This window comes from Micrasema longulum, unplaced genomic scaffold, assembly GCF_059751315.1.
Source record: "Micrasema longulum isolate JH-2025_06_02 unplaced genomic scaffold, ASM5975131v1 h1tg000271l, whole genome shotgun sequence".
In the NCBI taxonomy this organism is placed as follows: domain Eukaryota; kingdom Metazoa; phylum Arthropoda; class Insecta; order Trichoptera; family Brachycentridae; genus Micrasema; species Micrasema longulum.
In genome coordinates this window covers 1,396,925-1,414,066 of record NW_028277475.1, presented here as the reverse complement: position 1 = coordinate 1,414,066, position 17,142 = coordinate 1,396,925, and the positions used below count along the sequence as shown (strand labels likewise).

General features: G+C 34.2%; 1 protein-coding gene across 2 annotated transcripts in view; it reads right to left on the bottom strand.

Annotated features, from left to right (window-relative positions):
* LOC148283027 (uncharacterized) overlaps positions 1–17,142 on the bottom strand; it is a 161,863-nt gene that overhangs the window by 30,043 nt on the left and 114,678 nt on the right. Inside the window, exon 1 of one of the 2 annotated variants that reach the window (XM_088224211.1) lies at positions 5,612–6,300. The exons of the other annotated variant lie outside the window; for it this stretch is intronic. Coding sequence (XP_088080337.1) covers positions 5,612–5,656 — 45 coding nt within the window. The 5' untranslated portion in view covers positions 5,657–6,300. Of the gene's footprint in view, positions 1–5,611; positions 6,301–17,142 lie in introns of those variants that run through there. 2 annotated transcript variants of the gene reach the window in all.

The following is a 17,142-nucleotide window of genomic DNA, read 5'->3' as shown; positions in this document are numbered from 1 at the left end:
CATTCGTTTCCTAGTCTGTGTATACGCGGTATTGGTGAGTGACAAAGATAGTTAGTTCGAGAAGGGTGACAATAATATAGACCATTTTGTATAGTTCTACGTATTGGTGTATTAAAGTTTATTAAAGTTCGCAACAATCGAATTTAGAGTTAATGATTTTTTTATAAAAATGTTAGGTCAGTGATTTTCCTGCGATCCTCCAGAGTAGGTAAATTCAAAAAGGTTAATAAAGACATGTAGTTGCTTATGAGTTGCGCCGATGACGCAGTCCTCCTAGCTGACAGCGTAGAGGAACTGCAATCCTTAGTAACAAAGGTTTACGAAGTGTGCAAGGAGAGTGATTTGCTAATGAATGTGCAAAAGTCGAACGTCATGGTCTTTGAAAGAAATGTAACTATGACTGAATGTAAGATTGTAGTAAATGGAGATAGTTTGAAACAGGTCGAAGAATTTGTATATCTGGGTAGTATGTTTACTAGAGATGGAAATATGGACAAGGATATTGAAAGGAGGGTTAGTGCCGGTGACAGAGTTAATGGTCCCTTAAAGTCTGTCGTAGCAAATAAGTGTCTATCGCAAGAGGCTAAATTAGCAGTTCATAATGGAGTTCTGGTACCAACCCTAATGTATGGAAGCGAAGCATGGAGTTGGAAAAAAAGGGACGAAAGTAGACTGAATGCTGTTGAAATGCGATCCCTCAGGCGAATGTGCGGAAAAACAATGTATGATAGGTGCCCTAATGTCGAAATTAGAGCAGAATGCAAGGCTGAGTTAAGCATTATCGACAAAATTAAGAAAGGTCTTTTGCGATGGTTCGGTCATGTGGAGCGAATGAATGATGAAAGAACGGCTAAAAAGATTTATGATGCGAATGTGTCTGGTTGTAGAAGTCGAGGAAGGCCGAGAAAGACATGGCATGATCAAGTACAACAAATTCTTGAAAGTGGTCATGTGAAAAGTCGGAATAATCGACGTGCGTGCATGAGAAGATGTATGAATGTGAAGGAAGCAAAGGAAGTGTGCCAGGACAGAGTGGTGTGGCGTTCTATCCTCTCTGCCTACCCCTCCGGGGAAATGGCGTGATGGTTAGTTAGTTAGTTAGTTAGAATATTCAGTTAGAAATTAATGAATCTTAAATATTTTCGTTGGACTCTTTGGTCATAGGACATTATTAGTCATAGATAAACTGGTCTAGAAAATGAAATCATATTTTGGTGAAGCGCGGGGCGAACCGCGCATCTCCCTCCGCCATTTTATTACAACCCGACTCTGTATTTTTTTTATAAATACTCGTATGTTTGATATGAATGTAGTTTTAATCCAACGGCCAAACAACGTTGTTTACAACACAGCCTTATCTATGACATTTATTAACAAGATATAAAACAACGGGTTTGTAATATTGTTTTAAAGCTCGACCTCGCAATTCGCTCGATATTAATAAATTATATTTTAAATTGTTTAATTATTTATTTATTATTTATACGGCCAAAGCTAATTGCGACAGTAATATGGAGAAACATATGGACAAGTAACTGAACAAAAAGAACATAAAACTATGTAGCGACGACGAACAAGGGCAATAAAATAATGTTATACAATATTAACATATTACAACAGAGATGAAGAACATTTCAGAAAAGGTAATATAGAAGTCTAGGCATCTACAGGGCTTATGACCTGTCAATGGCTGGTTTAAGTCCACTTTACACACTGTGTAACATTCACCATTCTGCCTATATTTGAACATCTATAATCCTTAAATTCTTTCATCTGTTGATGTTTGTGAAGTTAAAGAGCTGAAACCTTTATTTATGCGGGTGACATTCATCTAATTGAATTATTTCACCTACATACTAGGCAACGCCTGAAAATGTTATTTTTTCAATTTCTATACTTCTTCATGGACCAGGTAATTTATCAACAATATTTTGAGTTTGTCCAAATTTTTGTAGACAAGGACTGGATTTAACTCCCTGGGGAGCTGTTTATATTAACATATTACAACAGAGATGAAGGACATTTAAGAAAAGGTAATATAGAAGTCTAGGCATCTACAGGGCTTATGACCTGTCAATGGCTGGTTTAAGTGGCCACTTTACACACTGTGTAACATTTACCATTCTGCCTATATTTGAACATCTATATTCCTTCACACACTGTGTAACATTCACCATTCTGCCTATATTTGAACATATAATGTTCTTCATCTTTGTTGTAATATGTTAATATAAACAGCTGCCCAGGGAGTTGAATCCAGTCCTTGTCTACAAAAATTTGGACAAACTCAAAATATTGTTGTTATACAATATATTCATAAACACGATAAACATTAAAGGTTTCGAGCTAAACCATGCCAATCCATCTTTATCCTATACTGTTTTAGAAGCGAAGAGATCTACGAAAAGCCGGAAGATCTATCCCAAAAAAGATTCCACGTTGTGTGACGAATTAACTAATCTACACATTATGGACATCGAGGCGGAAAAACGAAAGTTGCTCTTACAAGACTTGATAAATAGCAAATTTTGACTTCTGGTGACGCGGTTGGGAACATAAAAATAAATTAATTGATTGCAACAGAGATGGGATATTACTTATAGCATTAAGTATTTTTAAAATGCATATAATTTCCATCTCCGTTCTACGTTTCTCCAATGAACACAGATTAAGAGATTGCTCTATTTCAACGTGGGAATAACCCCTTTGCAATCCGAGCAACCATGTCACTATCCTTAAAAAACGGAGTTGGACAGACTCGATATGGTCAATATGAGTCCTGTAGAATGGAGACCAAATAGGAGAAGCGTATTCTAGATGGGGTCGAACTTGTGAGCAATGAAGAGTTTTGATGGTATTAATATTTTCGAAGTCCGTCGTCATTCTATTGATAAAACCGAGAAGTTGATAGTTTACTATCTAAAGCAATACTTCACAGGTCGCAGTGACGTCAAGAGCTTGAATAGCACTGATCCCCGCCTCTAAGAAAAAGGATAAGAAAAAAATACCAAGATCCAGTATTGTAGAAACTATTGAACTGACGAAATCGTAGGCGGTATCTTGCAATAAGACGTTGCTGAAAATTTCATACCGAAAAAACTGCAATTGTCTAGCAATAACAGGAACCAATCGCCTTTGTTTAATTAAGTAATGATTTAATTTTAAGATATTTCTACTTTTGTATTCCTACGTTTTTTCACAATCTATTTTTTATTTGAAAAGTTGCGAATTCAAACATCTGCTTGTTTAATGAACTTAAGCGATGTTTACAAAACACATATTTTTATTGTTGACGTAAGTACTAGGTGTAGGTACTTAATTAATTTAACATCAAAATCTATATTAAATCATTTTAATAAAAATGATAGACAAAAAAACCGACGTATTGATTACACAGGCGGCCATCAACTTCAGCACAATTCCCTATTACGCACATTTTTTTAAATCACGTATTTTACAGATTTTTTATCGATAATGCAAAAAATGTTCGCTTGCATGCAGTTGCTCCCGCGGTCGAATAGTGATAGCTACGTTTAAAGGATATTGTATGAGGAAAATAATTAATCAGGCCATCGCGGAAACTTACAGTAAAAAAACAAAACAGGCGTTTCATGCGTGATGACGCAGAAATTACTGTAAAGTATCAAGTTGAGATGGAAGCCAGACGTCCAGGTGAGCAATCTTAATACACGTATTTTCTCCCTGGACTGTAGTACTAAAGCAATGACTTTTATGATTTTACCTTAGAGTATATACGTATATACTCGTATATGTATGTGATAGAGTATACGAAGGTGTTAGAAGCAAATCTTAGCTTAGAAAGAGCTAAGAAAAAAAGCTTAGAAATCTCCATCAAAAATGGAAAATTAGTTATTGATGCCGAAATAAACTATACATAAAAACCTACGTACCTAAATAATTGCGTAATTCAAAACCGTCTCAAAATCTTGCAAAAATAGATTTTAACTATACTACTTGACGCCGCAAACTTAGCATTTTCCATTGAGTTGGTGAAGCATAACTATAAATCTCAGAATTATTTTTTTTAAGTTTTTCGCAAAAATTTCAGTACCTCCTTCGATGAAGATTTCTAAGTTCGCTTCTTATACCCTCATTTAGATGTGTGTAGCCATTGGCCGTTTTCACACCAAAGCAAAAATTTACCCGGCCCGATAAAAAAACAGGATGGATTGACTTTTATTGTATCGTCGAATTTTAATTATTTTATTTATTAATTGGCAGGTACGCAGTTACGCACAAGCCAGTACACCACACCGGGTGGCCGAATATTCTTCACTCGATTTCCTTTAGCGAAATTTTCACCGGCGGGTGGAAACTTAAGAAATAAAATGAAATAATAAGTAAGTATCCACCCAGCCTAATGTTATCGCACCGAGTGAATTGGCGCGATACATGTGCAACGGGCCAAAGAATTTTACAATCTTTTCTGCCGTCATAAGCAAAAAGACAGTTTTTTTATCAAAAATCACAAAAGAGTTAAATATGACGTAATGTTCTACAAGAAAAATCGAACCATTTGATATGTAGCCATGAAAAGTAAAAAAATATTTTAGTATGAAAAACGATAAAATGATTTTCAAGCAATAACAGAAAAATTCAGTGTAGATATGACACGCGCAGGTTTTATGCTTTTGAAACAATTGACATGGGTAGTGTGTTGTTACACTTGTGATTATTTACTTTTTTTTAAATTGCAGATAACTGCCTTTTTGCTTATGACAGCAGTTTAGATATTTTACCATTGACGTTTCCCATTGTTTTTTTGTTTGTTGATAAATTGTATTTTATAGGAACTTTATTCAGATAAAACAATATTCAAATACCTATTCATCAAACTGCTCTCTCGCCGCATATCATCTAAAGCTTATATTAAACAAATCAAGAGTGAAAAAAATTGACATTTACAAAAAACATCAATAAGTACAAAGATTATATTATGTCCTACAGCAAAACGCACAGTTTATGGCAAAAAACGATGCATCTCAAAAAAGCTCGAACTGAGGTAATCGAACTTAAAATGTTTTGTGGCATTTAAATCAGAACTTTTCTATGGTAACACCAAGTTTATAATTCGATGGAAGACTTATCTTAACACTTTAAGTACCGGCTGAATACACATAGAATTTACCCTGTGCCCGGCCCATTTTTGTGAAATTTCATGCTTTGTGAAGGGTTTCTTAAACGTGTCATAATTATGAAAATACCTTGTTAAATCAATTTTAACTTTTCGCATTTATTTGAAACAATTTAATAAGTCATTTTTGTATGATAGTTTTGCCAACATTGGCCTTTATTTAGAGCCACATTGCAATGTTCGCACAAATACCTAGAGCGTCTCACTCATTTTTTTGTGCTTTGTATCCCGTGTAAACACGTGATTGTAATAAACACGCGTTGTGTCCCAGTTCCGTGTTTTCACGTAGTTTACGACCGGGACACAACGCGTGTTAAACAAAGTGTTAAATGCCATATGAAAGATCTCAGAGAGTAGAATATTTCGAGTTGAATTACTGCAAAACGACGCATCTATAGATGCATTGTTTTGCCATCAGACGGGCGAAAACTTAATGAAAAACTGCATGTTACTTACGTATACGCCAACAGCACCAAACAGTTCGCCGCATTCACGCGCCATTCAGAGAAAATAAGTCCAAACAATTCGAGAATTCCTCGAGATAATGTAGCATACTCCAAAGGTCTTCAACCCTTGATTTTCACCATGCTGGCGGAACGCGATATTCCTTACTCTGTGAATCCGTTATTAATTTTATGACTTTGACGATTCGATATTTTCTACTTTTAAAAAGAGACAAACGACTCTTTGACATTAAAATTTAATAACCTATCGTGGTTCGTTGTAGTTTTAGTATCCCCAAAAAAATCAATAGCACTCGAATTTTTTGCATTTTAAAAATCACAATAGTATCAGTTGACGGTCACATGCCATATACATCACTTGAATCACACAATATACGCAATTGTAATAAGAAAAATAAAACTTGAGATTTCGCGTAGTACAAATCTCAAGAAACAAGAGGACTTTTGTGCCCAGTAGAATGTCGGGTATGCGATCGTACGACCGTGATCAATTTGCTACCAAAATCGATCGTGATAGCGTGACGTCACTAAAGCACTAGGAATGCGCCCGGTAGGACCAGTACTCGGCACCGGTGACTCGTATACTATTTCTTTTTCAACTTCGGATGAAAGTAACAACACGGCGAGGCCAGTTGTTGCACAATGCGCACAACCGCGCGGTTCCGTGGCCAATGAGACACTAAACTAAATTACTAAATACAAATGCTAAACGCGGCGGGTTATGGAATAAATTAGCGGAGTGATAGTGCGAGCGTATTGTAATGGGGGACCGGGTACTGGGTACCGGGTTGTTTGCATACATTTACATAGTACCTCGCCGCTTTATCAGTGTTCGGTATCTGTGTCTGATACGTGTTATCATTGGAGGAAACGGTGGCGGTGTGTGGGTGAAGGGAATCAGGGAAGCTTTACTTCAGAGGTGCGCAATCTTCCGAGTAACCAAAATATCTTAACAAAACAAACAAAAAAAAATAGATTTTGCACATTAATTTTTTAATTGTATAAGGTAATTCAACAAAGATACATACTATTTTTTCTATGATTTATTTTGTTGCCCTTTAATAATAAGGAATATTTTTGTGTTTTTAAAAAAAATATATATATATTTTTTTAATAACTATAAAAAAAAAACCATATTATCTTTTACAGAATATTTTATTTTTTCTTTCTTATGTTATACAAAAATATTATAACTGTCCATTGTTTATTATAGGAGCAAAAATTCATTAACATTTTCTTGTATACCCTCGAACAGGCCATGCCTTTGTGGGATTTTTTGTTTACTATTTTTCTATTAATATGTATTTCGTTGATATGTTATTATGCTTTTTTTTATACTCTGTTTTATTATTATGTTTATTATAAGAAAACAAAAAAATAAATTTAAAAAAACTAGAAAACATACAATTGGAAGACACTCGTCAATATAATCAAACATACATATCCACGGTTTTTCTTATTTTTTTCTTTTTTTCGGTTGCTTTAACATTTATCTTCAATTTTATCTACAAAGTAAAATTATGTTTTCTGTATGAAAAGCAGAATATGCATACATTGTTTTCTTCCAGACATGATCAATTATAGGTTACCGACGAAGATACTTTAAATGTTAATGCAAATATACTCATTTTCATACACAAATGTCGGTTTTTCTTTATAGACAGCCTAAGATAACTCTGTCAATTATTATTATAATGGATAACGAATAGAGCGCCATTTCCGTAATATAACCTCAAGGGAGCTTTGACTTCCCGTTGTGATTGGGGCCCTGGTTTTGAAATAAAACATGGCATGGATGTTGCCGATTTTGACACAAAATTACATTTTAAACTTGAATTACTACCAACAATATTTTGAGTTTGTCCAAATTTTTGTTGACAAGGACTGGATTCAACTCCCTAGGGAGCTGTTTATATTAACATATTACAACAGAGATGAAGAACATTTAAGAAAAGGTAATACAGAAGTCTAGGCATCTACAGGGCTTATGACCTGTCAATGGCTGGTTTGAGTGGCCACTTTACACACTGTGTAACATCCACCATTCTGCCTATATTTGAACATCTATATTCCTTCAATTCTTTTATCTGTTGATGTTTGTAAAGTTAAAGAGCTGAAACCTTTATTTATGCGGGTGAGATTAATCTAATTGAATTATTTCACCTACATACTAGTATGTAGGTGAAATAAAGGTTTCAGCTCTTTAACTTCACAAATATCAACATATGAAAGAATTGAAGGAATATAGATGTTCAAATATGGGCAGAATGGTGAATGTTACACAGTGTGTAAAGTGGTCACTTAAACCAGCCATTGACAGGTCATAAGCCCTGTAGATGCCTAGACTTCTATACTACCTTCTCTCAAATGTTCTTCATCTCTGTTGTAATGTGTTAATATAAACAGCTCCCCAGGGAGTTGAATCCAGTCCTAGTCTATAAAAATTTGGACAATCTCAAAATATCGTTGACATAAATATTAGTAAAAATGGACACGAGAGAGCGTCCGCGTCCAGCAGATTGCAATCAACTGTTGGTCAACCTCTGATATAACGACATATGACTCGGTAGAAAATGCCAACCAAATCAGTCGATAAATTAAGGTAGGTAGGCACTTGATACCGGCATGATAAACATATACCTTTTTCGATCGATACAATAGTTAAGTGCAACATATTAAGAGTTAAGATAAATTGTGAGCGTTTTTTTTCAAATGAAGTGAACAGGACGCAACAAAAAAAAAGTACAACGAATTGGTCAATAATGTGTTCTCCTTCAATATTTTACAACAAATAAGTCAATAATTCGTAGCATCTTCACCGTACACTGCGCAAATAATGCGAGCAGCTTTGCCAGCTTTATTCCCTTGATCGAACGCAAACAAAAGGCGGTGTCGAAAATGCTCACTTTCATCTGTCTGACATTCGATTTCGAAGGCTTGAAATCCAATAAAATAATATATGTACCGTAAAAGCAAACACGTTTTGTCGGTCTCGTGGTGTAATGGTCAGCGCGTTTGCCTACCATGCAAGAGGTCTCGAGTTCCCGACATGGTTGGCATGAAATATTTTTTTTTTTTTTAACTTTTTGTACATAATGTTATTTGTACATTGGCGGGCTTATTGCCAAATGGCAATTTCTTCCAACCAACCAATAAAATAAAAGTTTTATTTTTATCATTTAAGTTACAGAACATATTCAATAGAAAAAAGATTAAACAGCTAAAGATATATAAAAATATTAATAAACGTATTTGTTTATAAATTACCTTAAATCAAAACTATTACTCAATGGAAAAAAGGAAAAAAGAGGAAAAAGGAAAGGAGGAGAGATTAAGGAAGAGAAAGAAGATGTTTCTTCAGACGTGATTTAAACAGAGATAATGTTGTAACATTTTTTATGGTGGATGGGAGATGATTCCACAGTCGAGCCGCATGGACACTATATGAGTTAGAGAAGAAAGAGGAATTGTGGATGGGTATTAAGAGAGTGCCTTGAGAATTTTAAAGGGTGTCTTTACACTAGAATATTTCATAGTCCTTAGACTGGTTTTCATGTAAAAAAAGGATCAAGATACGCTGCGATTGATGTACTAAAGCAGTGCCCCATGCACCATTAGGTGAGGAAAGGGAATTATGATTATAATATTAAGTGCTTTAAATTATTTATTTATTTATTTGTATCTAGACATTACCGACCTACACTACTTATGGAAGTTTAGACGGGGCCTACGTTCAAGGCGCACGGAAGAAATGCGATAATATGTTTTGTCGCTGCCCGATTGAGTTTCGATGAAAATTCAAGAATGTAATAATATATTCGTGAAAATCAAACAGCTAATTATTGACTAACCTCAACCGTACTGCGTCACAACACACTATAGTCCTTAAAATATACGTTGATTAGAATGACAGCTGTCAGCAAAAGTGACGACATAACTTTGTGTAACGTCTAAGGAGTGATTTATATTGACACACGAAAAATCATTCGTATCTGCCATGTTAATTTAATGCTTGACATTTATATCAACATAATTATATAAAATTATCTTTATAACTTCAAAAAACTAAAATAAACCTAATCATTAACGACGTTCTTACAAGGTTACATCATTTTGCAAAAATGTAAGAGATGGGACAAATTGATCAATGTAAATCGATCTGACAAAAAAATAATTCATTCGTTCGTGTTGTTCATAAAAAAAGTATAAATGTCTTATTTTTTGGTGAATAGTTGTCTAAAACACATTTAATAGGCTTGTTTTTTCGTTTTCATATCAATTTTCGGAAACAGAGTTTCATGCTTGCTTGAAAAAATTTATAAAATTGATTTGATCGGTTCATGGTCAACGATCAGTACTTTCCCATCACTAGTCACGTTGGTTTGGCAGCTGTCATTTTAATCAAGCTTTATTTTAAGGACTATACCGCATTCCTTCCGTGCGCCTTGAACGTAGACCCCGATGATAATAGTTAGCGTAATTTTAGACACAATGTGTTTATTTTCAGTAAATTCAAGAATGCATTATTTATTTTAATTATTGTCTTTGTTAATTATAAAAAATTGCAGATGCGTGTAAAGTCCAATACAAAAAGGGGCCAAAATACAAATGCGCATTATAATTATAATTTTAGTACGTGAAACATACTTTATTTGAGTTCATATAGATTTATAAATAACTTAATATATTGGGTGTTCATAAGTAGCGTCCGTTTTTTTAAAAATGTAAAAATGAGCACTAAAAATAAAACAAAAAGGTAACAATTATACGTCACTCGAAATAAAATTTTCCGCTCTACAAGATACTGCTTTTACGTTACATATGATATTTTATTTGATTACAAGCCTTCAAATGGAATTTCAAATAGATGAAAGTGAGAATGTGAATGTTTAAACACAGGCAGAATGGTGAGTATTACACAGTGTGTAAACCAGCCAATGACATGTCATAATCTCTGTAAATGCCTAGCCTTCCATAGCCCGTATCAAGAATGTTTCCACTCTCTGTTGCAACAAATTTAGATCTAAATAACTCCCTAGGGAAGAAATCCAGCCTACATGCAAACATCTGGACATACTCAAAACATTGTATAATAAGAAATGATTTACTGTTGAGAGTGGTTTGTTTACTTAAGTATTCTTTGAAATCAATTGAGTAAAAAAAAAAAGAGAAAAACTCCGCAGTTATTATGATTTCATATTTTAACAGTAAAATGAGCAAATAATACAAAAAATACTCAATACTCATTAAGTTACGAAAGAACATGATATATATATAGTCTAAATTATGTGCAAGATACAAAATTAAAAGCATATGAGAAAAGTCGAACAATATAATGACAAAAACATGGAAATGTTGTAAGAGCCACAAGCTAAAGAAGTTACTAACAACTTTCCTTAGTAAAATTGGTCGCGGAGAGTCTGAGGGGTTGATGAAAGCAAACAGATAGATGTCCTTATTTCATTTGTTTTTTTTATGTTAATTGATTTTTGGAGATACTCATTACTTCTTGACTATATTTTTTCATACGTTTTTTTATTATGTTTTTTTACTGTTTTTTTTTACTATGTTTATTTATACGTTTTTTCTGATCTTTAAACTATGTTTATTACCTTTTTCTAAAAATGTTGTTTTTTTTTTTTTTTTAAAAAGAAATATTTGCTTTCTTATGATTTACCCAAATATTTAATTTTGAGGGCCATTTTCAACGAGTTGTAAATAACTCACTGGGAATTAAGTTGGGGTAGAGTAGGATTCGAACCACGGACCTTTGGTCCGTGAGTCCGAGACACTAGCCACAGGACCACAACCCGATCTTCATTTTATTTATTTTTTCTTTGTATTGATCATTGATTTAATATTTCGACCGTCTTTGAACGTGGTAAGTTACCCTTGTTAGATTGTCAAATCAACTTTGTATAAATGTATAATTTTATGTTTACGACATGATAATAAATAAATCAATTAAAAAAAATATCTACACGAAAAAACTCAACCGAATACAAAAAACTCAATAAAAAAATCACGTTCCAAAGGCCAGATCTTCAGCATACATCTCTCTCTCTCTCTCTCTCTCTCTCTCTCTTTTGTGCGGTTCAAGAGCCTGATATATTTATTTTTATGCTTTTTTCTATTTTAATGCGAGTATGTTAAAAATTTAGGTGTAGTGTTGTCTTTTCCAAAGACTTAGACTGAGGTGGGAGGATGAAGTAAAAAAGGATGCAGCACAGCTTCTATAGGTTGCAAATTGGAAAATGGCTGCTGAGGATAGGCGCAGTTGGAGCCTCAATTTGGGCTGTGTAGCGCCATCGAAGAAGAAGAAGATGTAGTCTTTTCCGTGTTTATTTATGAATTTTGGGAGAAATAGCACATCTAAACATGCTCAAATTTATTTTTGTATCCATCTGGCCAATTCAGGTATACCACAGCGTACTTTTAGGGGTTCGATATATGAAGTGGAGCAGTTCAAAATATATATTCGAATTGATACAGTATGCATAAATGTATCAAATCTACCAACCGCTAATCAATAACAACAGTTCCTTAGGTGAGCCTACATGTCTACAAGTAGATTATAGATACAAACCGCCTGCGCCTGTCTACTGTTGTGGTGTTGTAGTTTGTTTGCACGAGAAATAATTAACCTCGCTGGTGCAAATTGTTAGCACCACTTGCGAGTACAAAGCCAGTTTGTTGAATACACATTATTGAATTAATATTACATTTTCAGCATCAAAAACATGATAATTAATGGCGCACACAAAGCGAACAAACGCTCAATTTGTAGGCTTATTATTTGCGCCCATACCTACGCAATCAGAGTAGATAAACCCATATTTGAAAACATGTAAACTAAACGTATACAACCTGAAACATGGGTGGCCAAAGCGTCGACGGCGTGTCCATTCCTAGTCGTCGTCGCTTTTTTTGATCCACTTTTTTCTGCGAATCTACAGTTTCTTCAATAATGCGATCAAAGCAAAATATCGCTCCTGTTTGACAGATGACTATTTAGCGGCATGTTTACGAATGGCTATAAATCCAACTATGAAAAGCTTGCTGAAAATATGCAGTCTTGTTTCCAACGCGCCCTCTGATACTACCATAGAATTAAGAATAGTTCAAAAACCGTATATACCCATACGCCCATCAAACAGAAGGCGACTCGACTACTCATAAATGAGTAGGTTTACGTTTTGACCCATTAGTTTCTTTGTAGACGTCGCTCAGTACGCAACTCCTGATTCGAATTTAACTATGCCGTGTTGTGTCCTTTTAAAGTGTAGAAATACTACTAGGATCTTAAATATAAATCTTATAATAAATAATATTGTGAGTTCCATATACTGCTATCTTCGTTGTACTTATTAAGTCCATAATAGGCCTTTTTTTGAAGTACGCTTTTTATGAAAATTTTGAACTTACTGTCCGTCATAATTAGGACACTGTCGGGTATTCTATTGTAGAAGCGTACGCCGTGCACCACAAACGATGTGCTTACCGGACTTAGCTTCAATTTCGGGATTACCAATTTGCCCTTATTTCTAGTATTATGATGTGCTGCGGATGCCTCCTGAGAGCCTCCACCGCGCTTGCCTAGTTTACAAGGCACCAGGTTCTCGACGTCCACTGCTGACTGTTCGTCGGCAGTTCTTTGTGGACGCCATATGCTCCAACTAGGGAGCGGACATGGAATAATGGTTGAAATGACTATTTTCAGGATTAGTTGACTTCCACCAAAAATTTCAAAAGCAGGTCGCCCGTAGTGGTTAAAACTTTGGCCACCCATGATATATGTATGTACACAATAAACCATCCATATCGCGTTATCTCACGATAGACATAGGGAGTAGGGAGACAGATATAATTTATTATACATGATGATTTGTGTTGATTACACAGTAGAACTTAAGTTCGAGGTGTTTAAAAAAAGCAAATAACGCGACACATTTTTATACACAGACCTTCGCATACCTTTTTTACCTTCCAAAACATTCGAAATTACCTAACCACCTTTTCAAAAACAATCAACTCGTAAATGATTATGATACAATTATAAATAAACTTATTAGAGAAACTTCTTGGTTTCTAAGTAGGCATCTTCAAGACTGGTACTTGGGCAAAAGCGCTCGTTGGTCAAAATAATAAAAATTAAAACTAAACCAAGAAGTTTCATTGATAAGTTTATTTATAATTTTATCATAATCATTAACTATGGAGTTTTATCAAGAAATATCAACAAAAAACATCAACCAACACATAGTTTTTTTTTTTCATTCCACAGATATTTTAATCGTGAAAAAACATCGCTATAAGTTTTTTATAATTAAGTCGTTAACCTTTTTTTAAAGACATATTTACACATCCATTATAATTTTTTTGACATTTTCAAATACAGCGGTCTGTCGGTATTTCGGCAGATATCGGACTACAGTCCTTAAAATATAGTTTGATTAGAACGACAGTTGTCGGCAAAAGTGACGACATAACTTTGTAGTAACGTCTAAGGAGTTATTTATGTTGACACACGAAAAATCATTCGTATCTGGCAAGTTAAATTTTTTTTTAATACAATGCTTGACATATAAATCAACATAATTATATAAAATCAGCTTGAAAACCTAAAATAAATCTAATTATTAACGACGTTCTTACAAGGTTACGTCATTTTGCAAAAATGTTAGAGATATGACAAATTGATCAATGTAAATCGATCGAATAAAAAATAATTGAAAAAAAGTATTTGATGTCTTATTTTTTAGTAAATAATTGTCTTAAACACACTATAATAAGATTTTTTACGTTTTTATATCAATTTTCGGAAACAAAGTCTCATGTTTGCATGAAAAAACCGATAAAATCTATTTGATCGGTACATGATCAGAGATCAATAATTTCCCATCACTAGTGACATTAGTTTGACAGCTGTCATCTTAATCAAGCTGTATTTTAAGGACTATAGAGCACTGCCGGATTACTGGAAATCACTAAAAATGACACGTTTAAACGGCAGAAGCTATGTTTGATTGTATGCATGTATGTATGTATGTTATACTACATTTTACACTACATTAGTGCATACACGCAACTGAAGTGTTAACACAAACTACTACTACAATACTGAAAAAAAAAAACTTACAATACAGTACTACTGTAGTTTTGTTTCGCTCAAAATGACGGAACTGCCTGAATAAAAACGCCGGATTACTGGAAAGGCCGGAGAAGTGAAGTGCCGAGTTAATAAGTGAGTACTGTAGAAGGCAAATATTTAAAAACAATATGTCCATTAAGACTTTTTTCGGCAATATTTTGGGTTTACCTAAAAGGATTCCACCCAATGGCTAGTCAAAAAACACATTTTAGTTTTTTGTAGATATTTCGCTGTAAGAAAACGGTCCTCAATTCTAAATGTTGCAAAGCACATTACATCTCAGGCGGATTCCCAGACCAAATCCAATTGTTTCCGTCATGAAAACGGCAGAAACAGATGTTCAAATAACATTCTTAAGCGGAGTCTTTGTTGCGTTAAATTTACACCACAAACGTGACAAGAGCAGAACAAGAGAGTAGCAGAATTTTTCACATTTTTATTTATTTTATTAATAACTTTTTTTTCTTATTTTTCAATCTACCGATTCTTTCAAACCGCTGATTTAATGGAGATTTCATATTTAATATTCTTAGTGATTTATTTGATATCTTGACTCTTGACTATTCTCCAACAAATGCCTAAATGTTCCTTCACGTAGACTCATCATTAATGAAATTCTAATTCTCGCTTATCATAAAACTAATTATGGTTTCCAGACACCTCTACCCAGAATGATCGTAAGCGAAAATCAGGATCTGAATTATTTAGATTATCAATTAAATAACTTCCAATAATTATATTGAATATATTCACAACACCCTTAATCAACAATTAACCTGGATCCCATAATGCACGTTCTTTATATTTATTTGGATTTGCTTTTATTATTTTTTTGTGTCATTTCCAATTTTACGTTTTGTCGTAATACCCTAGAAAATAATAATAAGAGTGGTTCCCGTTGCCTTCTCTGCTAGGTTGTCCGTAGGGGTAACCTTCCCTTAGCTAGATAGGTCCCGCTATTTGGCGCCGAAGATTCGCTATTCGCCCTTCCACTAACTGCTTTGACACTGATGGTAACATCAGATGTCAGTCGTCACATTGGCATTGCCCAAGATTCGCAAAGCCTAAAGACCACTCGCAGACGCTGGTAAGTAGGACTTGTTGGTATTTCCGCTAATGTGTCACAGTTTGGCTTTTCGTGACCCTTTATTTACCTTATTATATATCTTAGGTGTCCTGACTTCCTTATTAATAAATTTATTTGACGGACTTATGCAGTCCATTCTAACGATGGTAAATACAATTTCTCATAATAAATACAGGTACCAACAAAATAAAATACAACTAAATAAAATTAAAGCTAGGACAGAAAAAATAAAAATTACTACCTCATGACAAGATCCGGTCTATCTTAGTGAATTTTTAAATCTATAAAGGCTTGCATCAAAAAGTCCAGATCTTGTCTAGAGTTTACAATACGACACAATCGGGACATTGGTGCATGCAAGCCATAATTTGTGCTGCGTTGATCGAGGAACAGCACATTTTTATTTCGCAACCGGCGGATTGGAACATTGAATGCCACTTGTTCCAGTAACGATGGTATATCAATTAAGCCATTCATTAAGTTAAACATAAATATGGAGTCAATGTTATTTCTACGTTTTTGTAGACTTGAGATTTTTAACATTGACTCCATTCCTCTCGAGGCCAATCATCCAAGCTACTTTTCTTAGCAAACGATGTTGTTGAAGGGAGACCAGATCGCGGATGCATATTCTAAAAGAGGACGAACAAGTGAGAAATATAGTGTTTTAACCGTGAAGTAAAGTAAAGTAACTAGATGTCCTGCTAACAAAACCCAAGATTTATGGTAGTACTGATTCACTGGTTGTAATGGTAACTAAAACAAACACAAAAGGTAATACATATCCCTACTTTTATCTACATACGTGTTATATCTACAGCTTCGACAAGATGGCTGTGGTTTCCACTTAACTTTTGTGGTAGATTAATAAATGCGACCATTTTTGGAGGACACTTTTGCCGGTCTTCGACAGTGGAATTATCGTTGATTGCAATTTTAGTCGTGATTATCAGTTAATCGCCACATGAATTAACAGTCGTGAAACCACTGAGCGATCCCGACAAATGGCAAACAGGAGTATTTCTAAGTGAAATATTATTACCTGGATACGGGGCAGGTGATTAATCTGGGGAAAAGTTTACTGTTAAGATGTGATATTTTTTTTTACCCTAAAACAAATATTTGCTTTCATTTGATTACCCGCATATTTTTATTTTGAGGGCCATTTTTAATGAGTTGTGAACATATATTTACAAAGAAATATAATTACAAAAATACACTTCAGAAAAATGCCTCTTAAAATTAAGCTATAACATAAATTGGAAAAAATGTCCACAAAGACTTC